This window comes from Carlito syrichta, unplaced genomic scaffold, assembly GCF_000164805.1.
Source record: "Carlito syrichta isolate Samal-C Ts95f unplaced genomic scaffold, Tarsius_syrichta-2.0.1 Scaffold309200, whole genome shotgun sequence".
NCBI lineage: Eukaryota > Metazoa > Chordata > Mammalia > Primates > Tarsiidae > Carlito > Carlito syrichta.
Window position 1 is genome coordinate 821,351 of NW_007253296.1, and position 10,851 is coordinate 832,201.

Consider the following 10,851-nt stretch of genomic DNA (forward strand, 5'->3'; position numbering starts at 1 on the left):
TTATTAGACTGAATGTGCAAAGCAGATCTGGGAGCTGGTCTTATCTTATTAATAAGAGGAATGTGGGCAGACACATCCGCTATAAATCAACCTTGAAGGGATTTGTGAACCTAGGATAAAGGCTTGCCTTAAAGGAGAAGAGAGATATGTCCTAATACGTCTTGAATATGTGCTTAATCCTGCTGTGATTAAAGTCTGTTGTGTGGCGGGAAGGATTAATTTAATTAATCTACAGAGCTCAGAACAGAGGTTCTGCAGTCGCGGGAGCGTCCACTGCACCCCAGTCTGGGCGACAGAGTGAGACTCCAACTCAAAAATAAAATAAAATAAAATAGGCCAGGCTCGGTGACTCAGCCTGTAATCCCAGCACTTTGGGAGGCCGAGGTGAGTGGATTGCCTGAGCCCACGGGTTCGAGACCCACCTGGGCAACTTGGCAAGACCTCATCTCTACAATAAATCAAAAATTAGCTGGGCGTGGTAGCGCTTGCCTGTAGTTCCAGCTACTTGGAAGGCTGAGGCAGAAGGATCACTGAAAAAAAAAATAATAAAATAAAATAAGATAAAATCACTGAAATAATTCCTTTTGTGTGATTTTGCCTTCAAATTGGTTCACAAGTTTGTTACATTTGCTTTGTATTCTTATGATTTTGAATTTAATAATTATACATAATATTTATGTTTTCAAAGTCAAATCTACAAGCAGGGAATACTCAGAGGTCTAGCTTCTATCCTTGTTCTGTCCACCCCATTCTCTTTCTTCCTCCCTATAGGTTACTTTTTTTTTAATGTGCAGTTTATTTTTCCATTGGAAAAATACCACACATATTTTTATTTCCATTTGTCTTAGCTAAATGGGAGCATACTATCTATAGCTCTACCTTTGTGCTAAGTTAAAACATATATATATTTCTGCATGTGTTACATGGCATTTATGGGTGTTAATATTTATTGAAGGTCCTTGTAGCTAGTGGTGGAAATAGATGTATGAGAGTTGGGCAATGAATAAGAATATACTTTAGGTACCTTTCAATACCATGAAAACGACAATTGTTGAGCTATAAACTACTACACTTGGGGTTCCTAGGTTCCATGTCTATCTCTTAATGTTCTTAAGCAAGACTTTTTCTTTCTTAGACCTCAGATTTTCCTGTTCTTGACCCCAGCTGGACTGCTCAGGAAGAAATGGCCCTTTTGGAAGCTGTGATGGACTGTGGCTTTGGTAATTGGTAAGAGCTTGGTAGTGGTGTCCTGGCCTTGTAGGCTTAGAGAAGAAACTACTGATGAAAGGTAGAGGGAGTAGCCTCAGAAAGAGAAACGTGCTTTTCTATTGACCCATGATTTAGGGACAAGTCTTCTTTCCCTCTGTACAGTATTTTCTCTTTTTCTTTTTTGAGTTGGAGTCTCACTCCGTCATTCAGGCTGGAGTGCAGTGTCACACTCATGGCCATCGCAGCCTCGACCTGCAGGGCTCAGGTGATCCTTCTGCCTCAGCCTTCCAGATAGCTAGAACTACAGGCACGTGCTACCATGCCCGGCTGATTTTTTTGATTTATTGTAGAGATGAGATCTCGCCAAGTTGCCCATGCTGGTCTCAAACCCATGAGCTCAGGCTGTCTTCTCACCTCAGCCTCCCAAAGTGCTGGGATTATAGGCGTGAGCCACCATGCCTGACTGTACATTGTTTTTCAGTGCTGAAATGCTTCACAGGGATATGGGATGTTCAGTGGCCCATGACTGAACAACTCTAAAATAGTGGAAAAGTTTAGATTTTTTGTTTGTTGCTCAGTTCTGATTTTGTGAGTTTTTCTTGGCTATTGGTGCCCAAGTCATTTAAGTGAGGTAGACATAAGGTAGATGGTCATAATTTACCTAAAATTAAAGTTTCAGAGACTTCCTCATAGCATTCTCTGAGTTTAAATTTTCAAACACTTGCTTTAGTCCAAGGTTTGCCAAATTGAACTGCACTTATTGCTGTTGCCCTAGGGGATAGCACCACTTAATACCGTCACTTTCATTTTGCCTTTGGGGGCACTTTCACATTGATGATTTTATTTGTGAACTAGTTAGCAGAGGCATTATTTTTATTCTTTGTTATTTTGTCCACAAGGAATCTGAAGTTAGGGAGTTGAAATGATTTATGATTATATACCTTATTAATGAAGAACTCTTAATTAAATACCTCCTGTCCTGACTTGCTAGTGTATATAGTCTTTCCTGGTGTTCATCAGAATTTACTGTGCTGCCTCCTTTATGTCCAGGGCCCTGAAGAAGGAGACCTGAATTTAGTTTACATTTTGCTTGTGTTCATTTATTAGGCATCATAAACTATTGTGTACAATGGAGAATACTAAAGAAGGTAGAAACTTGTCAAGAGCTTGCTAGTTATCTTTGGCCTAGTTTTTTATTTTTGTTTGCTGTCCTTACTCTCTAAAATAGGCTAATCAACCCTGTCCTCCTTCCCTGTTAACAAAAACCACAAAAAAGAGGATAGCCTCTCTGTGGATGAGGCATTAAGCTTGGTGATAAGAGGGCTAGAACTAAGAGTTATGCATTCTGCCCTTAAGAAGCTTATAGTCTAGCAAGGGAATCAAAATATATATACGAATGATTGAAGTACCTAAAGCAGAGCACAGTGATGCCTTGCCAGAAGGACAAATAAAGTGCCGTGGAAGAGAGAGCTTGAAGAGGGGACTTTGAGAGATTTCACCTGTACCTCTCCATCACCTTGGTCTAGGAATCAGGGATCTTTTTTTTTTTTTGAGTTGGAGTCTCACTTTGTCGCCCAGACTGGAGTACAGTGGCATGATCCCAGCCACCACAGCCAGCGATCCTTCCGCCGCAGTCTTGCACGTAGCCAGAACTACAGGCACGCGCTACCACACCTTCGGCTAATTTTTGATTTATTGTAGAGAGAGGTCTCCCCATGTTGCCTGAGTGGGTCCCAGCAGTCTGAGCCACCGAGCCCGGCCTGAATCAGGGATCTTGAGTATAAATTCTGGCTTTGTCACTTAGGAGTTTTGTGTTCTTGAGCAAGTTTATTAATCCCTGTGGGCCTCATTTTTTCTTCTTTGAAGGTGACCAGTAGGCCAGGTGCAGTGGCTCATGCTTATAATCCCAGCACTTTGGGAGGCCAAGGTGAGAGGATTGCCTGAGCCCACGGGTTCGAGACCAACCTGGGCAATATGGCAAGACCTCATCTCTACAATACATTTTTTAAAAAAGTAGCCAGGCAAGGTGGCGCATGCCTGTAGTTCCAACTACTTGGAAGGTTGAGGCAGAAGGATCACCTGAGCCCAGCAGGTTGAGGCTGCGGTGGCTGGGAGCGTGCCACTGCACTCCAGTCTGGGTGACAGAATGAGGCTCCAGCTCAAAAAAAGAAAGTGAGTAGTAGCAATACCCATACCACATGTTTAATAATAGGATTAATTTAAATTGTGCTGTGACTGTTTCTAGCTCAGTGCCTGGCATATCGTAGGAGCTCTAATAAAGAAATATTTGTTTATGTGAAGTACTTGTAAACTATAAAACATGCAAAAATAAAACTATACTTACAGACATTTTGAGCATTCTGAAGTGGCTTCTTTTTATAGCAATCCCTTCCCTAAGGCCTAACTCACAGGGAAATTTATACATTTTTCTAGTCTTCTTTCTTTCTTTTGGTAGAAAGGAGAGGGTTTTTTAGTTATTGTTTCTGTATCTTGGACTAGTGGGAGTTGGAACTTCATATTGCACCAAACTAGGGCCATATTTGTCTCATTGTTCTCCTAGTATCTGGATAATATCAGTTTGGAGGTGTCTGAGTGCAGTCATTATATGAATGTGACATAAAATATGGAAAGAACAAGCAATACTTTTACTAGTATGTATAATGACAGTACCACTTCTCTCTTTTTACCATACTTCTCTAGGCAGGATGTAGCCAATCAAATGTGCACCAAGACCAAGGAGGAGTGTGAGAAGCACTATATGAAGCATTTTATCAATAACCCTCTGTTTGCATCTACCCTGCTGAACCTGAAACAAGCAGAGGAGGCAAAAACTGCCGACACGGCCATTCCATTTCACTGTAAGTGTCTCCCTACTTTGATAGGAGATACTTAGCTCATCTTTGGGTCCTATTTCAGTAGCAAATAAACAGTGGTTTGTTGACTTGAACAGCTAAAGGTCTTATGGAAAAGTGGAGGAGTTTGATGGCAGTTATTGAGAGTTGGGATCATAATGTGGAAAATAGGGACATATTCCTTGGTGTTCCATGCAGGACATCAAGGCACTTGAATCTAATGGGTAGTTCTACCCACTTTGAGTCCCTTGAACATAGCAGTTAACTTTAATGCTTGCTTTTGTAAAATGAGATATCAAAAAGGGTCCAACCTTTCTTTGCTGTTGTGAATATAAGTCTTTTTGCAATCCCTTTAGAGAGTTTATTTTCATACATATGTGTTGCTTAAGATAATCCAGTATTTGACTCATTATTATTAATTGCCCTAGTGTTAAGTAAAAGAAGCAGTTTGTTATTTTTGTCCACTTGGTTGTGGCAATGATGGTGTAATTTTTAATCTCATGTGCCTGTGGAAACAGTGGGTCTTTTAATAAAACATAACCAAAAACATGATGAATTATAAATGGCCATCTTTCCTGAATGACTCCCAGAGTACAAATAATGAGATATGAATGTTTTCTCTTCCTTCTTCCCTTTCCTCATACTCTCTAGAAATAGTTTTATAGCTGACTAACTCAGAAACTTGGAATACCTCCTATTTGGATAGCACTTTTTTTTTTTTTGGTCTTGCTATATTGCCCAGGCTAGTCTTGAACTGAGCACTAGTGATCCTCCTGCCTCAGCATCCCAAAATGCTGGGATTAGCCTGGCAGGGATGGCACTTTGATATTAACACTTTATTCTCAAATCCATTAGACCTTTGTTCCTAACAGCAACCCAGTGAGATAGGCAAAGCAAGTGCTTTTGTTTTACACATGAGGAAACTGAAATCAGAAAGGTTATTTTGTGCAGGGTCATGGGACTACTACATGTTAGAGCTGGGACTTAATTCTAGCTAACTTCCAAATCCAGTGTTTTTCTGTTTATCTGTCTGTCTGTTTGAGTTTTTGACTTGTTTGTTTTTGTTTTTGCTTCTCAAGTAGATGAGTTTTAGCAGTTGAGATTGGTCCTAGGTTCTGCAATTTAAAAAAAAAAAGATCCATGGTTTCCTTTCATTTTAAGAAAGCAAAAATTAGAATTTCCCCATTTTTACATAGAGGATTTCCTCAGTCTTGGTTTCCTTTTTAAAGAAGTCAGTCTGTTTCCATGTACTTTATCATCTTTTTCACTTTTCCCTTTATAATAATTTTTAAAATTTTATTTATTCTCTTAGTTACTTTTTCCAAACAAAAATATTTCAGAGTATAAATAAGGACTATTTTTGTGTCACTTTTTTATGCCAGTATTTTATTAATTAACTCAGAAATGTCTAAATTCTTCCAGCTACTGATGACCCTCCTCGACCTACCTTTGACTCCTTGCTTTCTCGGGACATGGCTGGGTATATGCCAGCTCGAGCAGATTTCATTGAGGTAGGAGAAACATTTTTTATAGCACAAGGTAGGAAGAACTTGTTTTTATTTCTGATGAAGTTTATATCTCTTAACTGTAGATTCGATACCATTAAAAGGAGATTTTCAAAGCACTGTAATTTGTAAGGCCTTTAGGCAGTCACATTTTCTTGCATTTGAGTGCTTTTTTCTCACTTGTAAACATTTTCTTACTTTTTTTATTTGAGTTAGAGTCTCACTCTGTCACCCAGGCTGGAGTGTAGTGGCACGCTCATAGCCACCACAGCCTCGACCTGCGGCTCACGAGATCCTTCTGCCTCACCCTTCCAAGTAGCTGGAACCAAGGCATGCACCACCACACCCAGCTATTTTTTTATATATATATAGTAGAGATATCGTCTCACCAAGTTGCCCAGGCTGGTCTTGAGCCCCTGGGCTCAGACAATCCTCTTAGTTCCATTTCCCCAAAGTGCTACACTTACAGGCATGAACCACTGTGCCCAGCTTCATATGTCAACATTTTCACATGTGGAACAGTAAATTGCTTTAAGAAACCAAGAACCTGTAGTCCTAGCACTTTAGGAGGTGGAGGCGAGAGGACTCCCGAGTCCAGGGATTCGAGACCAGCCTGGGCAACTTGGCAAGACCTCACTTCTACAATAAATCAAAAAATTAGCTGCGTTAGTGCTGGTTTCCCTTCCATAGTAGATATGACATTTCTGCAGTCTGGTTCTCATTGCACACCTAGGGGGTTTCAAGGTTGTACTACATTAGGAGTTGGCACATTTGTTCTATTAAAGGCCAGATAGTAAATATTTTAGGTTTTGCAGGCCATAAAGTTTCTGTTGCAACTAAACTTTGCCATTATTACGCAAAAGCAGCATGAATAATATATAATCAGATGAGTATGCCTGTGCTCCAATAAGATTTTATAAAAACAGGCAGTGGACTAGACAGTAGTTTGCTGGATCTTGTATTATATTCACAGGTAGGTAAAGAATGATGATCGTGGTCCTGTGCAGCATATCAAGTCCCCCATCTCTACAAAAAAATTAAAAAATTAGTTGGACAAGGTGGCACATGCCTGTAGTCCCAGCCCATATGGGAGGCTCAAATGAGAGAATCACGTGAACCTAGGAGCTATGATTGCACCACTGCACTCCAACCTGGGCAATGGAACAAGACCTTGTCTCTCTGTCTTTCTCTCTGTTTCTCTCTCTCTCTCGCTCTCTCTCTCTCTCTTCTCTCTCTCTCTTTCTCTCTCTCTCTCTCTGCCTGCCTCTGCGTGTGTGTGTGTGTATAAAAGAATGATGAACATGTATAAAAACTATATGTCCCTTATTCAGCCATGGAGTTAAAAGTCATGTGACTCTAGTCAAGTCTCTTGATTTAACATCCAATACACAACTACAGTTGTCTTGGAGATAACTTGAAAGTTTAAGAAACTACAAGCATTTTTCTAGCCACATTCAGATCAGCATTTGTTCATGGCAAGTGACATTGTAGAGCTACCCTGTAGACACTATCCCAAAATTATACTTATTGAATAAAATATGAACAAGTTGACCTATTAAACTGTATAAGCAATATTATTGAATGAATAGGCCCCTCAAAAGGTTATAAAAAGTAGATTAATTAATATAATTTTCTTACCTAAATACTTGAAGATCTAATCAAAGTTATATATTCTCAGGAATGAACAAGTTTCCTTTCTTTTTTTTGTTTTTCCCCTTTTTTTCTTTGAGTCGGAATCTCACTGTCACCCAGGCTAGAATGCAGTGGCACACTCATGGCTAGTGAAGCTTCGACCTGCTGGGTCAGGCAGTTCTTCTGCCTCTGCCTCCCAAGTAGCTGGAACTACAGGCACACGCCACCATGTCCAGCTAATTTTTTGATTTATTGTAGAAATGAGGTCTTACCAGGTTGTCCAGGCTGGTCTCGAATCCCTGGACTCAGGAGTCCTCTCGCCTCCACCTCCTGAAGTGCTAGGACTACAGGCATGAGCTACCGCGCCCAGCTCCTTTCTTTCATTTTATTATTACTTTTTTAGAGATGGGTCTTGCCATGTTGCTCAAGCTGGCTTTGAATGCCGTTTCAAGCAGTCTTCCCACTTCAGCCTCCTCAGTAGCTGGGATTACAGGCATGTACCACCATGCCTGGCTCAGACTACTTTTAATTTTTAGAACAATATGTTTGGCTTCATTCCTGAACTCATAACTTATAATTTTTTGTTGACTACAGCCTGAAAGCCTCTCAGATTTTTCCCATGTTTTCATATTACTTATGACAGTGTCCTGGCCTTTGACCCCACTTAGTATTTTCTAACAAGTGTTTGCTTGTTTATTTTCTGTTTGCTTCTAAATCATGGCTACTCTGAAGGCATTAATCAAAGCTGATGGGTTTGGGTGGGGATTTTTTTTTTTCCCTCAAACAGGAATTTGACAATTATGCAGAATGGGACTTGAGAGACATTGATTTTGTTGAAGATGATTCAGACATTTTACATGGTAACATTTTATTTTGTTAAATGTTTATTGAATGCAAACTATGTGATGACACTGTCTTGGGTGCTAAGAACATAGGGATGAATAAAAATGTCTCCTACATCATGGAATTAAAATCTAATGGTTAAGTTGTGAAATTTACCCTGTTACTGGATTTTTACCACAGTGCATCATAAGATTTGTGATGATGGTAAGAATGTAGATCAAGCCGGGTGTGGTGGCTCATGCCTGTAATCCCAGCACTTTGCAAGGCAGAGGCAAGAGGACTGTCTGAGCCCAGGGGTTCAAGACCAACCCAGGCAACTTGGCCAGACGTTGGTTCTACAATAAATCAAAAAATTAGCTGGCACATGCCTATAGTTCCAGCTATTTGGAGGCTGAGGCAGAAGGATTGCCTGAGCCCAGCAGGTTGAGGCTGCAGTGGCTGTGAGCACTCTAGCCTGGGCGACAGAGTGAGACTCCAACTCAAAAAAAAAAAAAAAAAAAAAAAAAAAATATATATATCTCATAGAGTAGTGGTTGGAAGTATCCCGTCCCTTGGATTGTGTAATCTGTCTTTTGACTAAGGTAAATTTGCACTAAGGTAATTGGTTAAGTGGCCCTCACTTACCTCCTTAGAAGGAAGGAAAATGGGGTAAAGTCTTGGGACTTCAGTAGTAACTGTTAATAGTGAATGTTCACTGTAATTCGTTACTCCAGATTTCCCATAGCAAGGAAAATTAATGAAAATTCCTCAAGGATTTTTAAGCTAAAATTGGGAATTTCTTGTTTCTCAGAAGAGCTGAATTTTTAGCACTCCTCCCCCACCCTTTATTTTTAGCACTTTTGAATTCTAATCTTTGATTAGTTCTCTAAAGATTTATGTCAAGTCTTTTGTTGTAACTTAAATGGTGAATGCCACAAGACTGTTAAAGGTAGATGGTTAAACTTTTGCTGAGTCCCTTTTTCCTTCTTCCATTTTCAGTGAACTTTGTACTTAAACTAATCCTCAGTCTTTCTTCATTTCGATTCAGAATTGAAATGATGCAATAGGTCAATAATGCTTTATTGGAGTTTGTTTCTCAAACAGCATCTTCGTTATATCTCTTAAACTTGTCTCCCAGGCAAGAGAGGCAAGTAGGATACTTGAATTATCGATCATGTTTTCATATTGCATTATCTGGTACTTATCACTATAAGGGGAACTTGATTTTTCTCTCCATAGAAGAGCTGCCTGGGTATTTGTTATACTAGATCTGGAATCAAGAGAGTCCTCACAAAAATTTTGTCTTCAGAAATTTTTATCTACACATTTCTTGAGCAGTTTTTTGTTTTGCAAAATTTTAGTCCTCTTCTTTTCTCCCACACAACCTTAAGGAAAGTCAGTGACGCAGATTGAACTAAAAGAGGAAAGCTTGAACACGCAAACTACTTTAGCATTCATTAAATCCATTGTATTTGTTCAGTCTTCCATGTAAATCTCCTCTTTTCAACCCCAGTGACTCATGTTGTCTTTCCTCACCTCTTGTGTTGTTCCCTTGAAGATGGTGTGCAGATTGCCATTCAGTATTTCTCCTTATACACCCCAGCTTTAACTAAAATGGTATTGTTTTTCTGGTTTCATAAATATCATCATTTTAGATACTGTTCAAAAATACCAAATTTTTAAAAGCAAAATCTCTAATGTCAATAATGGCTTGACTGTGTAAGGGACTTGCTGAATCATTTCTCTAGGCCCTAATTCAAGGGCTTCATTCTTACTTTTCAGTGTTATTAAGAAAAATGTAGTCATGGATGATATTTAATTTCACTCTTCATTCTTTGTAGAAACAGGATTTGTAATTCCTTCTGGTGCACTTGTAGTTCTTTCTGTAATTGAGAACAAAAAGGAACAATCAGAAAGAAACAATTGATTAATTAGCAGTTTTTAGTTCAGTTAGCTTGTTAACTATAACATAATTTGGGTATATGTGCTCTCTAAGCAGTTTCTATAACCTTGTAAATTACTGATTTTCATTTGAACTAGAACTAAAGCACCAGTTACTAATCTTTATACATATTTGCTTTTTTTTTTTGCTTTTTTTTTTTTTTGAGTTGGCGTCTCACTCTGTCACCCAGACTGGAGTGCAGTCGCTGCTCCCGGCCACTGCAGCCTCGACCTACTGGGCTCTGCCGATCCTTCTGCCTCAGCCTTCCAAGTAGCTGGAACTACAGATGCGTGCTACCACACCCAGCTAGTTTTTGATTTATTGTAGAGATGAGGTCTCGCCAAGTTGCCCAGATGGGTCTCGAACCTGCGGGCTCAGGCAATCCACTCACCTCAGCCTCCCAAAGGCGCAGGATTACAGGCTGAGCCACCGAACCTGGCTTCATATTTGCTTTTTATTTATTTTATTTTTTGTTTGAGTTGGAGTCTCACTCTGTCACCCAGACTGGAGGGCAGTGGTAGCTTCCAGCCACTGCAGCCTCGACCCGCTGGGCTCCAGCAATCCTTCCGCCTCAGCCTTCCAAGTAGCTGGAACTACAGGCATGCACTACCACGCCTGGCTCATTTTGATTTATTGTAAAGGTGAGGTCTCGCCAAGTTGCCCAGGTGGGTCTCGAACCTGCGGGCTCAGGTAATCCACTCACCTCAGCCTCCCAAGGGTGCGGGATTACAGGCTGAGCCACCGAGCCCAGCTCATATTTGCTTTTAAAAAAATAAAATTTACCCGGGCTCGTTGACTCAGCCTATAATCTCACGCCTTGGGAGGCTGAGGTGAGTGGATTGTCTGAGCCCACGGGTTCGAGACCTGCCTGGGCAACTTGACGAGACCT

At 40.2% G+C, this 10,851-nt stretch overlaps 1 protein-coding gene across 4 annotated transcripts in view; it reads left to right on the top strand.

Moving 5' to 3' along the window:
- TADA2A (transcriptional adaptor 2A) overlaps positions 1-10,851 on the top strand; it is a 66,936-nt gene that overhangs the window by 28,112 nt on the left and 27,973 nt on the right. For 3 of the 4 annotated variants that reach the window (XR_504875.1, XM_008066952.1, XM_008066954.2), the window contains exons 4-7: positions 1,136-1,227; positions 3,910-4,067; positions 5,484-5,572; positions 7,986-8,058. Coding sequence is in view for 3 of the 4 variants with exons in the window: in XM_008066952.1 (XP_008065143.1) it covers positions 1,136-1,227; positions 3,910-4,067; positions 5,484-5,572; positions 7,986-8,058 (412 nt within the window). In the remaining variant the exon portion in view is untranslated. The remainder of the gene's footprint in view (positions 1-1,135; positions 1,228-3,909; positions 4,068-5,483; positions 5,573-7,985; positions 8,059-10,851) is intronic. The other variant, XM_008066953.1, reaches the window with a different exon arrangement.